This window comes from Lindgomyces ingoldianus, assembly GCF_010093535.1.
Source record: "Lindgomyces ingoldianus strain ATCC 200398 unplaced genomic scaffold BDR25scaffold_14, whole genome shotgun sequence".
Classification (NCBI taxonomy): domain Eukaryota; kingdom Fungi; phylum Ascomycota; class Dothideomycetes; order Pleosporales; family Lindgomycetaceae; genus Lindgomyces; species Lindgomyces ingoldianus.
In genome coordinates, this window is record NW_022985175.1 from 673,276 (window position 1) to 694,089 (window position 20,814).

General features: G+C 37.5%; 5 protein-coding genes across 5 annotated transcripts in view; 2 read left to right on the forward strand and 3 right to left on the reverse strand.

Annotated features, from left to right (window-relative positions):
• Positions 1-1,666: 1,666 nt before the first annotated feature.
• BDR25DRAFT_354596 (uncharacterized protein) lies at positions 1,667-1,978 on the reverse strand (the record flags this gene model as incomplete). Its single annotated transcript, XM_033695337.1, has 2 exons — positions 1,667-1,771; positions 1,823-1,978. The coding sequence occupies 2 exons, from the start codon at positions 1,976-1,978 to the stop codon at positions 1,667-1,669; spliced, it is 261 nt and encodes an 86-aa protein (XP_033548187.1).
• Positions 1,979-2,000: 22 nt separating this feature from the next.
• On the forward strand, positions 2,001-4,851 carry BDR25DRAFT_354597 (uncharacterized protein; the record flags this gene model as incomplete). The annotated part of the gene is made up of 14 exons (XM_033695338.1): positions 2,001-2,037; positions 2,065-2,285; positions 2,325-2,538; positions 2,569-2,588; positions 2,636-2,643; positions 2,788-2,857; positions 2,896-3,020; positions 3,065-3,100; positions 3,151-3,204; positions 3,255-3,304; positions 3,342-3,992; positions 4,045-4,569; positions 4,620-4,751; positions 4,784-4,851. 14 exons carry the CDS (start codon positions 2,001-2,003, stop codon positions 4,849-4,851), a joined length of 2,211 nt encoding a protein of 736 aa, XP_033548188.1.
• A 901-nt stretch (positions 4,852-5,752) lies between these two features.
• On the reverse strand, positions 5,753-5,932 carry BDR25DRAFT_152754 (uncharacterized protein; the record flags this gene model as incomplete). The annotated part of the gene is made up of 1 exon (XM_033683923.1): positions 5,753-5,932. A coding segment is annotated over one exon (180 nt), but the record flags the coding sequence as incomplete, so codon positions are not given.
• An 11,117-nt stretch (positions 5,933-17,049) lies between these two features.
• BDR25DRAFT_303384 (uncharacterized protein) lies at positions 17,050-18,032 on the reverse strand. Its single transcript, XM_033689999.1, has one exon. It carries the CDS (start codon positions 17,653-17,655, stop codon positions 17,080-17,082), a length of 576 nt encoding a protein of 191 aa, XP_033548190.1. The 5' UTR covers positions 17,656-18,032; the 3' UTR covers positions 17,050-17,079.
• Positions 18,033-18,525: 493 nt separating this feature from the next.
• Positions 18,526-20,814, forward strand: part of BDR25DRAFT_354600 (uncharacterized protein) — a gene marked incomplete at both ends in the record, with an annotated part of 2,703 nt that continues 414 nt past the window's right edge. Inside the window, 3 exons of the mRNA XM_033695339.1 lie at positions 18,526-18,633; positions 18,666-18,716; positions 18,758-20,748. Of these exons, the coding sequence (XP_033548191.1) occupies positions 18,526-18,633; positions 18,666-18,716; positions 18,758-20,748 (2,150 nt within the window). The remainder of the gene's footprint in view (positions 18,634-18,665; positions 18,717-18,757; positions 20,749-20,814) is intronic.

The following is a 20,814-nucleotide window of genomic DNA, read 5'->3' on the forward strand; positions in this document are numbered from 1 at the left end:
TTAGCCGGCCACACAGGTTGGCCGGCCACTTTTGCTAAGCCCCTACTAAACTCTACCTATCTACATAATGCCTTAACAACAACACTAGATTAATTTTTCTAAAAAATGTTAAATATAGCTTACTTTTTAAGCTCTTAAATAAGACTTAAAACTTTTTTTATAACACGCTGCAGCTATCTATAATGTCTTTTACATAACACTAAGCAATTAACGCGCTAGACAGCCTTTATAAGCAGAATGCTAGCCTAAATTAAAGAATTTAACTAAGCTTAAAAAAAAGTAGTTGTTAAGTACATACTTAAGCTTATTACACATAGATTTTTCTTTAAGCTTATAGCTATAGCTAATATAGCTAATTCCTTACCTGTAGAGCGTAATCTAGGCTAGGTTAGCTTAAACTAGCCTAGTATGTAGGTTAAGCACTGCCCTAAGTTTATAATAAAGTTTAATTATAAGTATAATTATAAAAAAGCACTTTATAAGAATTTAAAGGTTATCTAAAGCTAGTTTTACCTAGTAGCTAACATAAAAGCTAAGTATAGTATCTAAGATAAAAATAAGTATAACTTTAATAAGTTAAGCTTTATAATAAGCTAGATATTAACTAGAGCAGTTATTATAGCTTTAAAAAGATAAAAACAGCTAAAGGTAATATAGTAAAGTAATAAAAAGTAAATAATAGTTATCTAAAGCATTAACATAATAAGGTAAGCTATAAAATTATAAAGCTTTAAGCAGCAAATAAAGCTGCTATATAACATAAATTATATAAAAAAAAAGTAGATTTAAGTTAAAAAAACTTTAATAGTTAAAGATAAAGCTTATCTAACTACTTTAAAGAAGTTTAGAGTGTGTAGTAATAGAAAGAAGCTAAAGACGTAAGTATGCGCTAAAAAAAGTAAGCTAAGTTAAAGGTAATATAAGTAGTGTAATTAGACTAGGCATAACTTACATACATGTAAGTAAGTAGTAGAAGTAGACTTTAAATAATATCTTATATTATATTACTTTATACAGGGCTAAAGTGGGCTGTTTTGCGAGAGAATAGGGTGGTTTTAGTAGGGGCTTGGCAAAAGTGGCCGGCCAACCTGTGTGGCCGGCCAACCCGTTAGGTACGTTATAATGTAACAGCGTAGGCAAGACAATAGGTCTAAATGTAGTAGAAATCTACTTAGAGGCATATAGAAGTGCGTAGGGACTCTAAACCTAGGAATGCTATTAACACTTATAGGCCTTATGCAAAAAAATATTAGAAAACTACTAAGCTAGCTATAAAGGTAAAGTGTAACTAAATACATAAGAGAATAAGAGTAACAGTAGGAGGCAGGGCAAAGTTAGGGCTAGGTTAAGTTAGGGTCAAGCCAGGGTCGGAGCCGATACAGGGACCCTTTGGATGGGTTCTAGGCGACCTGAAATGGAACAAGAATTGTTACAGACTTAGCTTTTTTAGTTTTCTTACTATTAAAATTGCTAAGGCTTAGGCAGAGAGTGTTAAGCCTGTTTGCTGTTTAATGTTAGTTATATTTTATTATCTACTAGCATTAGACTAGTTATATACACTTACTTTTACTTATTATTAACATAAAGCCCTTTGTTAAAGTTTTATAGTAAAGTAAAGAAGTAAGAGAGGCAATTAGTAGACGTATATTAGATGCTGGCCTGTGCGCTAAGCGAGACGCCTGATTATGTCATCCAAGCTTCCGAAAAGGAAGGCTAATACCTGCTCGTTATCATCAAGCACTGGTACGGATTCCCGTAGTCTTTCAACAAACTGATTACACGTTAGATACTATTGATACCCTTAAACTTCATTAGGAGACACCTTTTCGTCGAATAGTAATTCCTTCAAAGTTGAATCCTTAAGGTCTGACTTGACAGCCTCGCTAACTTCGGCGCCCATTTGGTGAAGTGAGGTGGTGGTTGAGTGGTGGAGATTTGGCGCCGAAATTGCCGAGACCTGATCTCCAAAACATACCATCTACGCTAGGCTCAAACTGATCATGGAAAGGAAGGTGTTCCGCTCGCTCATCGTATCGGGTTTAGCGTGTTAATGCCTTTTACAAGACCACTTCGCTAATTCCTCGGGCAGGGCAGCGACGCCAATGCAGCAATCCCTGTACGATCCACATCTCCTCACCCTATTGCAACTTCGACAATGCATTTCCCATCCAAAGCGCTACTATTCGGAGCACACTGTTGCTTTGATTTCCTGCAATAAATCTGCAATTGGAGTGCGCCTATCGCTACGACAAATCACGCCATATGGTAGGATCAAGCAAAATTTAGTATGCTGGGCTTGCAGCGATGCGAGATGGGTCCTATAGCTATGGGCTCCACCACGTCGTCAACACCCCCTCTTCAGCTGCTGTCCGCGCCCCCTTACAGCAGACTCTATGATTCGATCTTCACGAGGGAAGCTAGCACATAACCCACTACTTAACTCAACTGAGCTTTCCAGGCCCAGAAGAACAATATCCAATATGCATAATCTGCCCTCTCCGGGATTATCTCAACCTGCAGACGAACGCCAGAGACTTGGTGCAGTCTAGAGTCCGTTTCTCAACTGAGCACGAGTAGACATAGCCGCAGTGTGTGGAGTTTAATTCGCTGTTACTTTCCCGGCCACGTACACTAGGAGCTGGGGTGATATGCAATAAAGGAAGCTTGCCAGAGAGGCACACTGCCTTAGAATAGGTATAAAAGCTTATGTTCACGTCTCGATCGAGCTTTTAAGCGCACCAGACAATATCAATATGCATAACCTGCCCTGTTCCTGACGAACATCAGAGGCTTGGTCCAGTTAAGAGACCGGAAGGCTCACGTCAATATGGATCGCTCAGGGAGGGTTCCGTTGCTAGTGTGAAGAGGCTTGCAGACTGATCGACTGACTCTCAGCTTCTCAGCTTTGATTTGGACTGGGATTATTGCGAACTGAACCGTTGGCAAACATCGCCGCAATGTAGGGAGCTTAATGCCCATGTTACTTTCCCGGCCACATTCAATGGGAGCGGGGGTGATATGTGATGAAGCTTGCTAGGTATAAAGGCTCACGATTACCCCAAAGGCTCAAGGGCACTTCGTTGGCAACTATCTGTTCTTGGTCACGTCGCTCCAAAGCATCACCTAATTAGCACAGTTGTCTGTACCTAGGCACGACGAAACTTTGACTTGCCATTATCCTCCGCGACGGGGAGCTACCCATAGGTGAGAACAAGTAGTGCCCCTTTCTGGACAGTATATTCACGTTCACACAGGGATCATATTGGTCGTCCCTCTACCTCTAAGCCGCTCGTCTACTTCTCGAGTCGAGCGTCCATCTGCTCCCCCTACTTCTCCTCGAGCTGGTCAACAGTCTCAGCGAGACGATCGTCAATCTCCACGAGGTCCTACTGCCACTCCACTACACCGGCGTCAGGCTTCGTCTGCCTTGGACGAGTCCAACAGGCACAATCCTCCAGGTGTCAGGACTCCGCCCCGATTGTCAAGTGCTACCATAGTAGCTGGTGCTGCGTCCGCCAGGCCTACAGACTCCTCTGGCTCTCTTCGAGACTCCAGGTCCCAATCTGCAGAGGCTCCGCCAGCATTCCGGCCTGGCTCCTTGCAGCTGCCCCTGATCGAATCGTTGCTGCAGCATCCTCCGCCCCGAACTCTCCAGCCTCCTCCCGACCCTTTCATGAATCTGCCAAGTCTCGGTCCTTACAGATTCCTCTCGACTGCTCCGCCACAACCTCTGGCCTACGATCTGCCAAGTGAGAACCTTTCGGCGCGGCCGATTCGCGACCCAGATATTCCAGCCAATATCCTCGCCCGGATTGGTAGCCGCCCCGGCCCTGACTACGAGCTCGGTTGGGTGAGGGCCAGTTCAAATCCGGCGGGCAGTTCTCCGCCTGCTGCTCGTCTCAGTGCGCTCAGCACCGGGCGTCGCTCTGGGAGGCGGAAGAGCGGCCAGGCGGAATCATCTACGAAGGCGAGGAAGAAGAAAACGTCTCGAAGTCCCTCTCCACCTCCGGCCAAGCCCTACCCTCATCATCCTGAGGATCCGAGCTCCACTTACGATCCTAATGAGACCTATCCTCACTGCCGTAAGTATCTCCTTCCCCTTCCTTCAACCTGTATTAACACCTTCAATAGTCCGTCTCATCAAAGCCTACGGTCGGATTGAGCTGTCCCTGTGCCAGCGAGCGCAGCAATCTCTCGTTCGGCACAAGGGAGCAGACGACGAGATTTGGAAGGCTGTCCCTGCTGCTGTCAAACCCTTCGCAACGGGCGACCAGAACGATCCTTTCTACATCATACAGGACTTCCAGGCTCGTGCCGATTCGAGCACCGTCCAGTCTGTAAACTTCCCACTCAGGCGGCAGGATTACCAGTACTTGATTATGGTCGCGGGCGCCCAAGGAGCAGTTGAGGTACCTCGAGGAAAAGAATGTAAGAGGTGTCAGGGCGTCATAAAGCCCAAGTCGGGTGTGACAGAGGATTCTTGCCGCACCTTCCCATACGGCGAGATGGGTAGATACGCGGATCGATCGTGCATCAATTGCGCAGACACCTGTACCAACTGTTGCTTGAGTATGCCTGTCCGACCTCTTTCCGAATTCCTAATGCTGATCCTTTTGTAGACCCGGAGCTCAAGGGTAAGACCCCGCCCCGATATGACCCGAAGAGGGATGCGGAGGCTCGGAAGAAGTTTTCTAGCGCTCGCGGTTATAACGACGACAATGACATCGGTGGTAGCGGCAAGGACAACCAAGGTCCTCCACCTCCTGCTCCTACGGTCTCCTAGACTTCGTGCGCTTCTTGGCGTGTTTCCTGGCGTTTTGGTATGGTTCTGGGTTTCTTTTCAAGACTTGATCGAGGTGCTTCTAGACATAGTGACTAGCGTAGGAAGGATTGATGTTGGCATACACGTCGCTTCTGGAGTCGTAACTGGTAACTTATTGAGATATTGATCCCCGCGTTATGCTCAATCGGAGTGTAAGGTAAGATCAATGATCCAGACATCCTCACCCATGATCTCACGCTGCCTTAGCCTGGCTTGAATTCGAATAGACCTAGCATTGTCTGTAGCTCGAATGTGGTGCACCGCGCAGCTTTTGAAGGAATATCGCAGAGGTGTCTTGACATTGAGGTTCTCGCACAATTGTTGAAGTGATTGCTTTTCTCCACTGACCTTAATAAACCCTGTTGAACTTAAAACTGCAAAACACACGATGACCTTTAAGCCTAATTCATTTCTGAAAAGCGCGGCTCCAACTTGCTTGTTGTCCATAGCGTGGCTTCTATAACGATTCATTGTCATCGTTTCTAGGTTCCATTGGTGTCTCGGGTAGGCCTGGATCATCTTAAAGGAGACTGGCCGGTTGCGGATCCATACCGATGAGGTAAGGCGTAATGCTGAGAGACTTGCATACGTCTGGAAATTGTTGCGCGGTATGAGAATTGTGCTAGACTTTGCAGCACCAAGTCGTCGAACATCTACTGAATGCATACCGGCTTGAGGATTGTCACATTGAATAGTGCATTTCTCGACTGAACATCCAACAACGGTTTCTCCCCATGTATTCTCCCATCCATGCTTCCTTAGATGCAGAGCTAGCACACTGGTATAGTCGTCCTCCGTACGGCAAGCTAGTATGCCTAGAAATGTCGCATCTGCGTCTAGCCGACGTGGTTTTAGTATGGGTAAGGTTATTCTCAGTCCACGGTGTGTCATTTCCCAGGAGTGGCTTATCTTTATCCCGCGAACACGAACGATTTTGCCGCAAGGATGGAAATGCCGTAGCGATGGGGCTAGGAGACCACCATCTATTCCTCGAAACCATAAGAACAAGGACGCATCCGCGGACAATTTAAGCAATTCATCCTGCAAACGCATGAAAGCTTTCTCGCCTTCGCCGTAAATGAGTGGTATGTTAACGTCTAACAGTCCTAATAGGCAGTAGGCTTGACCTTCAATCAGTGTGTCCAACCGTTAGTTACAGAGCCTTTTGGAGGCTGTATAGTACAGTTACGGAAGAGGAGGCTGTTACTAACTAACTGTACAGAGGATATAACGTCAGTGTACAGTTAGGATACAGTAACTAAAGTATATTAAAGTATTATAAAGTAATTACGCTAAAGCTAAAGACTATACCTAATTAAGAAGTTATAATACCCCTTATAAGATCTATTATTGTTAATCTTACTATTTTAATGTACTTTATAAGCTTAGTTAGCTTACTAGTAATAGCATTATTATATAACTAATTCTTTTGCAGTTAAAGAGCCTCTATTATTAACACTAATAGTTAATTCTTTTTTATTATAATAGTCTTTTTAGCCTATAAAAAGCACTACTTGCACTTACATAAAGTTGCTAAGATTAATAAAAAATTAAGGGCAATCTTATAAAAAATAAAGTAGTAAAGTTAACTTTACTACTACTACTACTTAAGTAGCTAAGTAAGTAGCTAATCTCTAGTGTACTTATCTTTTACTAAAAAATTAAAGTAGGAGTTTAACTTATTAACTTTCTACCTTCTCTTTAAGCTACAACCTTTGTTGTTATAAAGGATAGTAAAGTTAACTAAAAGGGCTTTTTTAAGGTGCTTATTATATAGGTTGCTGTAAGCTACTAAAAGCTTTCTTTATAATATCTCTAGCAACACTGCCTTCTTTTTTTCCTCTTTTTTCTTAAAGGTCTCTAAGTAGCGTGTTTAGATTTTCTAAATAAACAACTTTATATGCTTATACTAAAATAAGTAGTGTTTCTAGTAGTCTTTAAACTAAAGAAGGCAGAAAGACAGGTTAAAAATAGTTGCTATGCAGTAGTAGAAGATCTCTAGCTCTAAAACAAAAGTTTTCTAGTACATAGTAAGCTTCTTAATGCTAAAGGCAACACTATTTTTAAGGTAGTTGCTATAGTACTTATAAAATAGGCGCTCTCTCTATGCTCTAAGCTTATTATTAATTACCTGCAAGTATATAATTATTTACTATAAGCTGCTGTAGCCTAATTTGCTAGTGCTACCTTTAAGGTATTTAGTTATTTTATAAAAGATTTTTAAAAAGTCTTTTATACGCTCTACTTTTACCTATTTATTATTAGTAAGGCTATTAAGTAGAGGATTATAACTATTATTTTTAATATTATTATTAACTTTATTAGTAAGGCCTACATTATAGTGCTTAGATTAGATAAAGCGCTAGATAAGCTTTTTAAGTTTAAAACAACATAGAATTATAAAATAAATAAAATGCTACTATACACTACTATCTTATAGTAGATTTAGTGTACTAAATGTAACGGCGCAGGCAAGACAATAGGTCCGAATGCGGTATGAATCCACTCAGAGGCATATGGGAGTGCGTGGGGACTTAGAGACCTGGGAATACCAATAACACCTATAGGCCTTGTACGTAGGATATTAGAAAACTACTAAGCTAGCTACAGGGGCAAGGTGCGACTAAATACATGCAGGAATAGGGGTAACTGCAGGGGACTAGGTCAAGTCATGGTCAGGGCTGATACAGGGACCCTTTAGATAGGATCTAAGCAACCTAAGATAGAATAATTTGTAGAATTATTACACTACTCCCCCCTTTATAGGCTAATAGTCCTTATCTATAGTGTGTAGAAAATATTTAGAACTAATTTAAAACTAATTTAGATAGAATATAATAAGTATAACTATCTTAACTAAAATTTCTTATTACTAAGAAATAAACTAAAAACCTAATACTAATATAATGCCTTTATTATAATGTTTTTGTTTAGTAGTAACTAGCAGTGTAGTTATTATTAATATAGTAAATTTATTATTTATAGTAATAAGTGTTTACTTGCCTTACTTATATAGTCTAGTTAATGTTATTAGTTTTTTCTTTAGCTATTATCTAAATCTCTACTTTATAAGTATTATTGTGCACCTAACATTTTATAGCTTAGTCTGCTAACTAATTATAGCATTAAAGAAAATTACTATACTGCTCTACCCCTCTTCTAGAGCCTTTTTAGAGGCGTTTTAAGTTATCTGCTTTTAGGCTGCCTACGCCTTTACTTGTAGCCTTTAGGTTAAGTTTTCTTATTAGTTTTTTAAATTAAAGAAATGTAAATATTACACTTTACATAATAAAAAATATAACTTTATATAAATATAGTTTAATACTACTAGAGTATAGTTTACTAACGCGCACATAGGTCCCCTTTTATTATAAGAAGGAATTCTTAGTCCTTTAAAGCTATTTTAAGCTATAGGCAGCAGCCTAAAACATAGAAAGTAAAAAGAATAAAAAAAGGGCCTTTAAAGCTATTTTAAAGTTTGCTTAAAACTTAGTGTAAGTAGCGCAGGTTATAAAGAGTTAGGAAGCTAGGCTTCCTATAGCTAGTGTTTAGGTAGCCTTATTTTACTAGAATACTAAGCTGCTTTAACAGGTTTTAGCTTTAAAGGCTTTAGTGTCTAACCTTTAGGCAGACATTGCAGCGCTTTTAAGTAGCTAAGAATAAGGTAAAGGGGGTTTAAAAAGAGTCTAAAGGGAAGAGAGGAGAGGAGAGAGAAGAGGAAGAAGAGTAGAGAAAAAGAAAAAGAAAAGTCTAGAAGTGTCTAACAGCTTGCTGTTAGACTTTCTAAGCAACATGTCTATAAAGTTATAATAATATTATGTAAAAATATAATTTAACTTCTTACTTTTATACTTTATTATCTGCTAAGTAATCTATACCTTTTACACTAGCTTTAAAAGCCTTAATCTACTTTTATAAGGCCTTTAAAGGTCCTAGCTAATTTAGATGCTTATTATAAAAAGCTTTTAGTTTATAAAGAGAACTTATAAAATTTAAAGCTTTATACTAGACTAGATTAAAGTTATGTTTTACTTATTTTACCTAGTACTTAAGCGTTTTCTAGTAGAGCTTGCTAGTAAGTATTTCCTTTACTTTCTACTTTTTTACCTTATTAATAGTAATTCTAGGGGGTTTTAGAGGTTCTTATTTTAAAAGCAGATCCTAAGAGTCTTTATAAAGCATGTTTAGTGTAAAGACATTATGTATCTTTAACTTTAAAAGTAGCTTTAGGTAGTATAAGTTTTTAACTTATTTAAGTACCTTAAAGAGGCCTTTTTATTATTTAAATAGTTTTTAGCTAGGTCTTTAAACAGCAAAGTTTTTAGTGTTTAGGTAGACTATGTTACTAACCTTCTAGTTAACTAGCTAGCAGTGGCAGTTAACTATAGTTTACATCTAATTCTAGGCCTTTTCTATATAGGTCTTAGCTAACTTCTAGGCTGCATGCATGTAGGTTGCTAATGCTAGGGCATCCTTATAATTTAGCTTGTCTGTAGCTATAATAGGTTCTGTAGAATGTTTCTAGTCCTAGCTTTAACATAGTTTAGAGCTATATAAGACTTAATATAAAGATATTTTAATTATTATATAAGGTAAGGTTATCTAAGCCTAATTAATTAAGAGTAGTAAGAAACTCTAGTTATTTTAGTAAAAAAATATAAAAAGCTTTAGTCTTTAATTAATATACTTATTTATAATCTTTATTTAGCTATTTATTTTTTTATAATAAGTAGTAAAAAGCTTAACTTTTACACTTAAAATTTAATAGAATTTAGACTAAAAACTAGATATAAACTAAAGTTCTTAATTAGAAATAATAGTTTTAGGTGTGTAGCTAAAACAGTACACTTATTAAATAAATAAAGTAGCTATTTCTTAGGTGTTAATTATTTTATAGTAAGAAATAGAAATAGCTTATTTTAATAAGTAATTAATTATAACTATAATCTAATTATATCTAGACTTGTCTTTAGAAAACTCCTTAAAGTTAATGCATAAGTGCTACATTAGTTAAGCAAGAATTAGTAGGGGGTAGATAAAGCCTAGAGTTTAAGTCTATTTTAGATAAGCCTTATAATAAGGGAGGTAATTCTATACATATTATTTATAAGTAGCCTTTATACCCTTTTAGTAGTACTTTTAGGCTAGTAACTAATAGGTCTTAGTAGCACTTAGGTGTGCTAAGGATACTTAGTTGTAGACTTCTTAGATAAGTTAAGTACATAGTAATAAGTCTGCTAGCACACATAAGTAGTTAGCATAGAGAAGTAGTCTATTTTCTATTTAATAATAGTAGGGTAGGAGTTCTTGCTTTTATATAAAAAAGGCTTAATTCTTTTAAAGTAATACATTAATTAATTTTAAAAAATTTAAAGACATAACTTAGTCTAGTTCTTTTATAACATTTAGTGTAGCTACTTAAGTTATTATTTAAGTAATATAGTACTAGGCTAGTTTAGAGTTAATTTAGGGGTGCAGTTAGTGCAGTTTTAGTAGGACTCTTAACTTATTATTAGTTTAAGCTGCTTTTAAATTTTCTATGTCTTATTTATAATAACTAAGAATGTCTGCTCTAGTGTTATTTTTACTAGGGGTGTACTTAATTTAGAAGCAATACTAAGCTAACTTTTTAGCCTAATAGACCTAATAAGCATTTAGCACTTTTATTATTATAAAGTACTTTAATAACTAATAATTAGTATATACTAAAGTGCTTGTTGCTATAGATGTAAGCTTAGCCCTTTATTATTTAAATGCTATAATAATTGTAAATAGCTTCTTATTATGTATCTTCTAGTTTAGCTCTAAACTAGATAGGACCTTACTATAGAACAATACTAGGCACTAATTTCTATCTACTTGTTCTTAAAAAAGGACTTCTGCTACTACTTTATTAAAAGTGTTAGTTTTAATTTTAGTTTATAATATAAAGTTAAAATAGCAGAGTGTAAGTATACTTAGTAGCGCAGACTTTAGCTTTTTAAAAGCTACATTACACTCTAAAGTCTATATAAAAGGGGTAGTAAAGCTCTAAAGTGTAATAATTAGTTTTGCTATATAAAAGAATTCTAAAATAAATTGCTAATAGAATTTAGTAAAGCCTAGAAAGAATTTCACACCTGTTATAGTAGTAGGCGCCTGCTAGTTGCGTAGCACCTCTACTTTCTCTAGGTTAACCTTTAGTCTTTTATTTAAAAGTATATAGCTAAGATACTTTATTTAAGTAATATAAAATTTACTTTTTTTAATCTTTACTTATAATTCTGCTTACTAAAGCCTTTTTAAGACTTTTTTAATATAAAGGATATAAGTTACTTTATCTTTAAAGTAAATAAAAATGTTATTAAAATAAGCAATATAGAAATTGTCTAGATAGTTAATTAATACATTATTTATATAGCACTAGTAAGTTACTAGACTATTGCATAATCTAAAAGGCAGAACTTTACACTTATAAGTTTTATATTATGTCTAAAAGGTAGTACACTTTTTAGAGCTTAGATCTATCCTAATCTTATTAAAAGCTGCGTAAATATTAAACTTAGTAAAAATTGCTACCTTAGTAGGTCTTAACAGAAGTTTGTTTATATATAGTATTAGATACACATTCTTACAGGTAAGAGTGTTAAGTTTGCAGTAATTAACATAGATACATAAGTTACTATTTAGTTTCTATACATAAAGAATAGAAAATGTAAAAAGGCTCTAACTCTGCTTAATAAAGCTATATTTTAGATTATCTATAACATATTTTTTTATTACCTCTAGCTCCTTAAGGTTTTGTTTATACAACAAACTATAACTATTAAGGAGAGGCTCTGTAAGGACAATCTTGTAGTTATATAGATAATGTACTAGTAGCTAGTAAGCTGCTATGTGGCTAAATACATCTTAGTACTAATAGTATTTAAAAGGTAATTAGAAGTTTACTAATGCTTTAGTTTTATATTTAGTGTTTAACTATAAGGCTTACTTATCTTTAATTAACTACTTAATTTTATAAATAAAAGTTAAAAAAAACTTATTTTTTTTTTATGTTAAAATAAAAAGCATTTGCTAAAATTAGAGTAATAGTAGCTAAATAAACCTCCTTTAGACCTATTCTAGACTTCTTAATAGATAAGTAAAAGAACAATTTAAGTGTCTTTAGACTATAAATAATAGAAGATCTATATAATTTTAGTAGCCTTAGCAAACCCTTAATGTAATAGATTATTAGGCTGTATAACTACTAAAATTAGTCCTTTTTCTATAGTGTGTTACATTATTTAATATCTAGCTCTACTTCTTTATTGCGCGTAGGCTAGGTTAATTACATAAGCAAGGGTAGTAAAGGTTTATAGGTAAGCAGATATTTACTAGGCTATATAATTTAATTCTTTTCTATATCTAAATAAAGTTTAAAACAACATAACTATTTAATGCTAATAATATAATTCTAAAAGCTAAGGTCTATAATAATAAAAAGGCAGTTTTAAATGCTTCTCCTATTAATTTACATGTGTAGGCAGATATACTAGTAGACAGGGACTTAGATCTAATCTTAAAAGCTCTTAACTATAACTTTAAATAGTAAGCGTTAGATAGGGATATAAAAGCATTAAAATAATAACTTAGTAGTTAGTAAGTTAATAAATAAAAAACTATAGGCGCTAGTATTAACTAAAAAATTTAAACAAACTCTAATGCTTTTTAAATATAAAATAGTAGAGACTTAGAAGTATTTTTCTTTAAATAAGTATAATAAATTAATGTTTAATAGATTATACTTACTTAAGCCTAGAATAAAAAGTTTTTTTAAGTGTTACTATTTTCTATCTAGAAAGCATCTAGATTAAAATTATTTATGTTTATAAATTCTTCTTTAGAATCTTACTACTCTACTTTTATTTCTTATACTTTAGAAATAGAGCAGTTACTAGCAAAATGTTTTAGTTTTTTATAATAATAATAGTTACTAGGAGTTGTCTGTCTTTCTAGGGCAGGTGTCTAGCTAGATTGTCTATAGGTAACTAACATAGACTAGAGTACTAACAGAGGTGCAGGTCAGAGTGCACTAGAATAGTATACTGCCTTAGATGTATTACTAGAAACCTTTTAAGACTAATCTATACTAGGTCTAACAGTAGACTGTTAGGTAAGATTAATAGTTTACTTTAAAATAGTAAAGGTATTCCTTCTTTCTATGTTATAAGCTGTTAGGTAGGCTACTATAGTCTTAAAAAAGCTTTTTTAAGTGTGCTTAAAACCTAAGTTTAGTACTTTTAGGCTAAGTAGTATCTTTTTTTATAAGTAGAAAAACTATTTTGCTTTTAATATAAACCCTTTAATAGCAGCACTAATAAAGTAAGCTTTAAAAGTAAAAAACACTTCTTTTTTACTTATTCTTAAAGTTTAAAACGCCTGTTGCGCCTCTATTTTTTTATTACTAGTAATAAAGTAAGTTTATAAAAGCTTAATTATTTCTTTTATATTTTTAAACTAAAAGTAATCTAATTTAGCTAGGTATCTAGGCTCTAGGTATTCCTTTGCGATACTAGCAGTGTGTCCCTATACTAACGCCATGCGTGCGCGCTTACTCTAATAGTAATCTGCATTAATGTTAAGTCTATCTATAATAAAGGCTTACTATTATTTAAACATAAGTTCTTTGCTGTCTATAAAGTTCTTAATCTTAAGCATATATTTAGTAAAGTAGCTTTAAAAAAGCTTAAAGGTGCCTAAAAAGTCTTTTACTATTAAAGTAGTAGAGGTAATTTAAGGCATTATTATAAGTAATTTAGTAGTTAGTAAAAGTTAATTAAAACTAATAGTTTTTAATCTAGTTAGCTATTTAATTTATGCCCTTAATTAAGCAACTTAGTTCTTAAAGGCTATGCTGCTAAAGTTTAACTTTAAATTTAGTAAGTTTTTAGCTTTTAGTCTTATAAAAGAGGGTTTAGCTATTAAGGTTAGTAGTAGTTTAGTTTTAAAAGCAGGCATCTTGCCTTAGCTATAGCTAGAACAGGTTGTAGTCTTTACAATAAGATCTAATAGTAGTTAAGAGTTAAGCATTAGTAGTTGTTCTTAATCTTAATAAGTTATTAGTAGTCTTTAAGTTTTTACTTTAGCACACTCTTTGCAACTTTTTTAAAGGCAATTTTAATTATAAGGGATAAAAAGTTTTAAACCTAAAAGCTTTAGTTAATAAAAAGTCTCTAAAATTCTATTTATACTAACTAAATAATTTAATATAATAGTGTGTAAGAATAGTAACCTAAACTAAATTAGACACTTTTTAAAGTTAGACATAGTTAAATAAATAATTAATGTAATATTATAATAAAGCTGTTACTAGTAAAAGCAAGTTTTCTAATATAATGTAACAGCGCAGGCAAGACAATAGGTCTAAATGCAGTATAAATCTACTTAGAGGCATATAGGAGTGCGTAGGGACTTAGAGACCTAGGAATACTAATAACACCTATAGGCCTTGTACGTAGGATATCAGAAAACTACCAAGCTAGCTACAGGGGCGAGGTGCGACTAAATACATGCAGGAATAGGGGTAACTGCGGGGGACTGGGTCAAGTCATGGTCAGGGCCGATACGGGGACTCTTCGGATAGGATCCGAGCGACCCGAGATGGAACGATTCGTAGAATCGTTACACTAAAGCTTTAAAAAACATCCTTCTTACTTAGTATAGTTATAATAGCTGTAAAGCTATTGCAACACTTATTTAAGCAGAGGACTAAGTTATAAAAGTTATAAAGCTTTTTAATAACTCTATGCTATTAATAAAGCTTAAATTAATTTTAAAAAGCTACATTAGCTAGCTTTTATTTCTACAGGCTTATATTATTGCTGTAAATAACTGCCTTAATAATAATTTAAATAGTATAGCTAGCGCAGTGTATTTAGTTGTTGCTGCTAAAGTTAAGGTTTATGTGCAAGTTAAGATAATTAATAAGCTAGATGTTATTATTTAATGTGTTATCTGCTATAAAGCAGTAGAATTTTAACTTAATATTATACTCTTAAAAAACCTTAATAATAGTATGTGCTTAATTTGCGCTAGTCTTGTTGCTGTATAGGTTTTTAAAGCTAATAAGTAGGTCTTACAGCTAGGTGTTAGCATCTATGTACACATCTATAAGCTATATAAGCTAAGTTTAATAGGGCTTACTTACTAATAAAATGCGCAACAACTTTTAGTATTAAAAAGTAGTTAAGACTACTCTACTTAATTAAGCTTAACATAATTTTACTATAAGCTTTACATAACATAGTTTAAATCTCCTCTTTTTACTTTATAAAACTATTATAAAGATATTATAATAGCATAGTTAAAGAAGTAGAGAAAGTGTTAAGAAGATTAAGTTAATTTTAAGTAATAAAACTTTAACATTTAGCTAAGGTTAATTACTATAGCAACTAATTAGATATAACTACCTAGTTAATAAACACCTACACTAAAGCACCCTCCTGCTACAGCGTATAAGCTACCTGCTGCCTTACTCCTGCTACCTCTGCTGCTGCTATAAAGGGATTTAAAGGCCTCTAAGGGCTATCTAGCAGTACGCTAATGTTAGCATTAATCTTATAAACTACCTTAAAATGCCTTACTATATAGATATTACTATTAATAAGTTTAGCTACTTTTTAAACACTAGCTTTATAGTAAGCTTAATAAAGCTACAGCTGCTTCTTCTTACCTGCCTTAGTAATGTGCTGCAGATCTGCACTATATCTTTACATAAATAACACTTTCTAGCGCCTAAAAAGTTATAACTTATGCTTTATATAATATCTTAGCTAATCTGCGCTTAATTTAACACTAGAACACTATATATTATCTTAGTTAATCTTAAAGGTAATTTTAACATTATAGTAGGCATTATTTAGGTGCTCTTTAGCCTAGGTATCTTATATATGCTTTAAAGAAGTTACTTTACGCAAGGACAGCATAGATAGACTAGGTGAGGCTATGTAGGCCTTCTCTAAGCGTTAGGATAAGGCAGCATAATATATCTAGGTAGCAGAACAGCTAGATAAGGCATGTAAGGATAAGGCATGTAAGGATAAGGCTTATAAGGATAAAGCCTACAAGAATAAGGCCTATAAGGTAGTAACACACTAAGATAACTACATTATTAATTAAGATAAAAATTAAGACATTATAATAAGTAAAAGAATAACATAGATAGCATAGTTACTAAATTTATTAGAAGATTGCTAACAAAATAAGTAATAACAGTATTCTCTGCATTAATCTCTAAACACAAGCCCTCTAGCCCTTAGTAACCTGCCTTTAACTGCCTAAAACTACTAAAAATTCTATATAACTACTGTAAACAGTTAGTACAGCAGCCTTACGTATAGTACAGTATACTAAGTAGATGCCCTGTACGTACGTACGTGACCAAAATCAGTGTACTGCAGTACTGTACTATTAGGTGTACTAACGGTTGGACACACTGCCTTCAATGCGTCTTGTTTGCCTATGAGCAGCCCAAGATAGCTTTTTCGCCACAGCGAGTTCATGTAGCTCGCATCTATTGCTTAACACTAGGGGGTCTACTCTTGTAATATCGGATATAGGTTCGAGAAGATCCTCTTTAGACCCTACGAATTTCCAGGTGCTACTATAAAACAACACGCTGTTGGGAGCAATGAGTTCTTGTAATGTCCAGCCTCGGGTAAACCAGCGGCATGCCTGGAGTCCAGAATGGAATGCGTGAGAGTCCTCGTCAGGTAGATCCGACAGATATACGTAGCATCTATCCGCGCTCTTGTACCATTGAAACATGGAGTTGATAGATTCCGAAAGCTCTGCGCTATTCGATTTATCAATGCAAACTCAACCTATACTTGCGACAACATCGACTTTGTTTAACTGCTTACGCGACCCAGCGTAGGAGTAGGGTAGTTCACGAATACAAAGCAAAGAATCTGCAGGGTAATTACAGTCATTGTTTCAACTTACCGAGTTATCTTGATAGTAAGCAGGATAGAATTTGGAACAGTATGTGGCACGAATACAGGTTACCAATCTACTGCGAGTCTCATGAGATGCATTTTTTTTTAAATCTGAAGCATTGCGCGCTGAAGTTTCTTATGATGCAATTGTAATTGATAAAATCCAAAGGTCTATAACATATAAAGGAATGACAATACAGCTACTTTCGTACGAAACTCACGATCTTACACAAATAGACCGCTATCCATCTTGTTGATTTCCTAAGCTGGAGTTGATACAGAAAACTTTGCAAGCACCTAGTTCTTCTTGCCTTGCTGAGTTGGGGTGCCTTCGTAGTTCACCTCATTGAAAACGTTACTGTTCTTTGCAACAGTGACCTTGGTTCGCGCCATATCGCCCTCGCCACGAGTGTAGATTTCCTCGTTTATGATCCTGATATCCGGGATGGCCTCCTTGAGTCCATCCTTGACAGCCTTGAGCCGGGTAGGGGTTGACGAGGAGATGCCGGCACCGCCCGCCCACCACTGCGAACCGAGTTCCTCTACCATCTCCCCTGCCGCTTTGCCATCGGCCCTCTCTTGACCGCAGAAAATATGGAAGACGGATGGGATAAAGTCTTTGTCCCAGATATAGAGAGCAGTGCAGCCGCTCAAGTTGCTGACAGTCGCTGATGTATAGCCTTTACTCTTGTAGTTGGGCCCCATGATATAGGTGTTTTCCAGGATGTTGTTTGGATCAGAAGCCGCCCCTGTGAATGTCCTGCGTTCGAGACTACGAGCCTCAGGAGCAGCGACATCAGATGAGACGGGAGCCGCAGCGATCCCACTGATCAAGACCGAAGCTCCAACGAAGAGAGACTTGACGTTAACCATCTTGAAGGAATATGAGTTCTTGGTGGCTGTTGATCGAAGTGAAGAAGAAAGTAGCTGTTGCGAAGAGAAGAAAGTAGCTGTTGCGAAGGCTGGTTGTTGGTTGTTGTTGTTGAGTTGCTTGTGATGATGGATTCTAGAAATGCAGGAAACTGAACGACCTATATACTCGAATATTGACCATCTCTAGACTTTTCTTTCCTGTAGAGTCATGGTAGATGAGGCTGGTGGTTTGCTTGCCGAGCGGGCGTCACCCGAACTACCACAGCATTGCGCATGGAGTGTAACGTAAGATGACCAGATACTATAAGCTGGAATTAGTGAGAGCGTTCGTGGTGAATTCGCTAGATGGCACGACAGGGTGTCAGAATCAGGCAGAGGTAGGTAGGTCGGTGTTGATCCTAGGTGGAGGATTTGGAGATGGAGACGAAGGTCCTTGGCACGTGAGGCTTGGCCTTGTTGCATAAGCGAATTCTGATTGGCCCATAGTGTCAGTTGTTTCGGACACCGGCCTGAGTGCTAAGTGGAGCGCCTGATTTATGAGATAATACTGATTCTTGAAAGAGATAATACTGATTCTTGAAAGAGATAATACTGATTCTTGAAAGAGATAATACTGATTCTTGAAAGATATAATACTGATTCTTGAAAGATATAATACTGATTCTTGAAAGAGATGCTTACTGTGTATGCCCTGTCCAGGTTGGCTTTCCCGCGGGCTCGAGTTTCTCAAAGGTGCCGGCAGTGGCCCCCCGAAGTCAAACTCCCCGGCGTCGATCCTGACGACGTCATTCAGCAGCATTACCATGTCGGTGCCTGATGTTGTGGCCATATATCTATTCTTGAAAGCATGGCAGCTACATAAGTTTCTGTATGCGTAGATGGCTGAAAACCTTCCTCGCAACGAAATTCACCAAAACAATTGATTGTTGGAATTTGCAGGATTCGCTGGTGTCTACTCGTCCCGTGACGAGTTGGACCGTGCATTTCCCCTCAATATGTGGCATCACCAGTCACTCAATTACCCTCCTTTTGTAACCTTCGATAGCTACTTCAAATCGATTGTTCACCACTATATCGCCGTTTTGCAACATTGATGACCCAGCATTGGCCTGCTCAGCCATCCACAACAATGGGCGTGTCGAAACTCAATATCACTTCTCTGCCTCTCGAGATGCAGCAACAAATAGCAGATTGCGTCAAAGCAGCGCATCGACCCAGCCTTTTCGCCTTGAGTCTCGCAAGCAAGGCTTGCAATAGGGCGGCTGCCTTTGTCATTTTTCGCGATATCAGCATCACGGTCCGGAATCCCGATGGACTGCAACAAGATGTCAACAGACTTGTCAAGACTCTGTCCCGCACAGATTCCGCACGACACGTCCAAAGCATCACTATCAAAGGGGCGCTACGACTTGAGTCCACCAAGAGGGCCATATATGATCCTGAGCACGGTTCGCTCAAACAAAGCGGCCTTTCTGAGATACTTGCTCAAGAAGAATTAATGGACTACTCGCGCGACTATGTAGTCTACGATGAAGGCGTTATTGAAGAATCCTCTAAAGAAGATGTAGCATGGGCTCCAATTGTGAGCCTACTTAAAGTAACAACTAGCCTGAGAGACCTAATCTACAACTGCCAAACTCAATTTCCGCCAATTCTTCTCAAAGCCCTCCACCAGCAACATCCCCTTTGCAGGCTCCACCATCTCACATTCCACTTCCGCACACTACTGTGGGGAACGCCTTATCCCTATGAAATGGAGCTCGCCACGTCTCCATCCTTGCATAGGCTAAAAGCTACATGTGCATACCAAGATTCCGATGGCGATTTTGACTACAACATGGACGCTATAATGGAGCTTGCCGCTGGGCTTGCTCCCAACCTACAGCATGTCACCGCATTGAGTCTCTACCCAAACCTCCCTTCAAGTCAACGCAGCATGCGGAAGCCGGCGTGGCAAGGCCTCCCGGGCTTTACTTCCGGAGCAAAGGGGTCCCTAAAATCACTATCTTTGAAAGGAAGCTCAGCATTGCACTCGACGGACCTGCTGCAGAGATGGGCCAAGCATACAGACTTTACTCAGCTAGAGCATCTTATCCTGGGGGGCTCACACACAGAGTATTTCTGTGCTCTGAGTGGTGAGACAATGGACTGGATTGCCCAGCATTATTCATTTCCTAATCTCAAGACACTCGAGGTCTACCTTACACGTGACGACGTGTTCAACGCAAGACCTAACTACACTCAACACGCAGTATCCTTTTTCCATGCCATTAATCCTCTTGAGAAGCTCACCATCAATGGGGCAATGGATTCACAAATCCTCGAAGCCGTCTTAAACTATCACGGTTCGACACTGCATAAGCTAAGCATAAACCCCATTGAAGACCTACAAGTAATCACCAATGGCCGCCAACGCAGCGAAATACCCCTCGAATTCACACCCTCGCGTATCCAACAAATCACCATCCACTGCCCCCACCTCTCCGATCTCTCCCTTCCAATCATCCGCAACGCATCTCGCGCCTCCGAAACCGCGTGCTACAAAGCCCTCGCCCAGATCAAGCCTCTGCGAGCCCTGTTCCTCACACTTGAATGCACAAACTACCGCATCAATCGAGACCCAACATACGACCCTCAGTACGAGGGTGAAGATAACCAATTAACATATTGCACCGTGGACCGTCTTAAACGCGGCACGGTTAAACAAACACTGATAAACAGCGCCGTAGACGAAACCTTGGCTCGCTCAATCTTCACGCTCATTAGCACCCACAAACGGGGTCGCCAGCTCGAGAGTCTGAAGCTATGGACCCATGGCGCAGGGCAATTCGCGACAACATTCTATGGGAGCATTGACACTTTTGTTCGGAATTTGAGTCGCTCGTGGTTGATTGAACGGGTGCCCGGCCATGAGGTTGAGGAGGAGGAGGATGTTAGCGTTAGGGAGTTGGCGAGGCTTGGGAGGGAGAGTAGAGAGATCGGTCTGAGGGGCAGGGATGATGGAGAGGTGGAGAAGATATTTTGGGAGATTTGGCCTGAGAAGCAAGGGAAAGAGGATTGGAGGGTTAGTTGGGAGGGGTTTAAGCTTGAGGAGTAGGGTTGGCGAGGATGATTATGACATGTATGTTTTTGACTGTAAGATATTTAGTGTATAGTTTT

Coding starts and splice junctions, on each gene's coding strand:
- BDR25DRAFT_303384 (XM_033689999.1), bottom strand. CDS start 17,655: ATGGTTAACGTCAAGTCTCTCTTCGTTGGAGCTTCGGTCTTGATCAGT.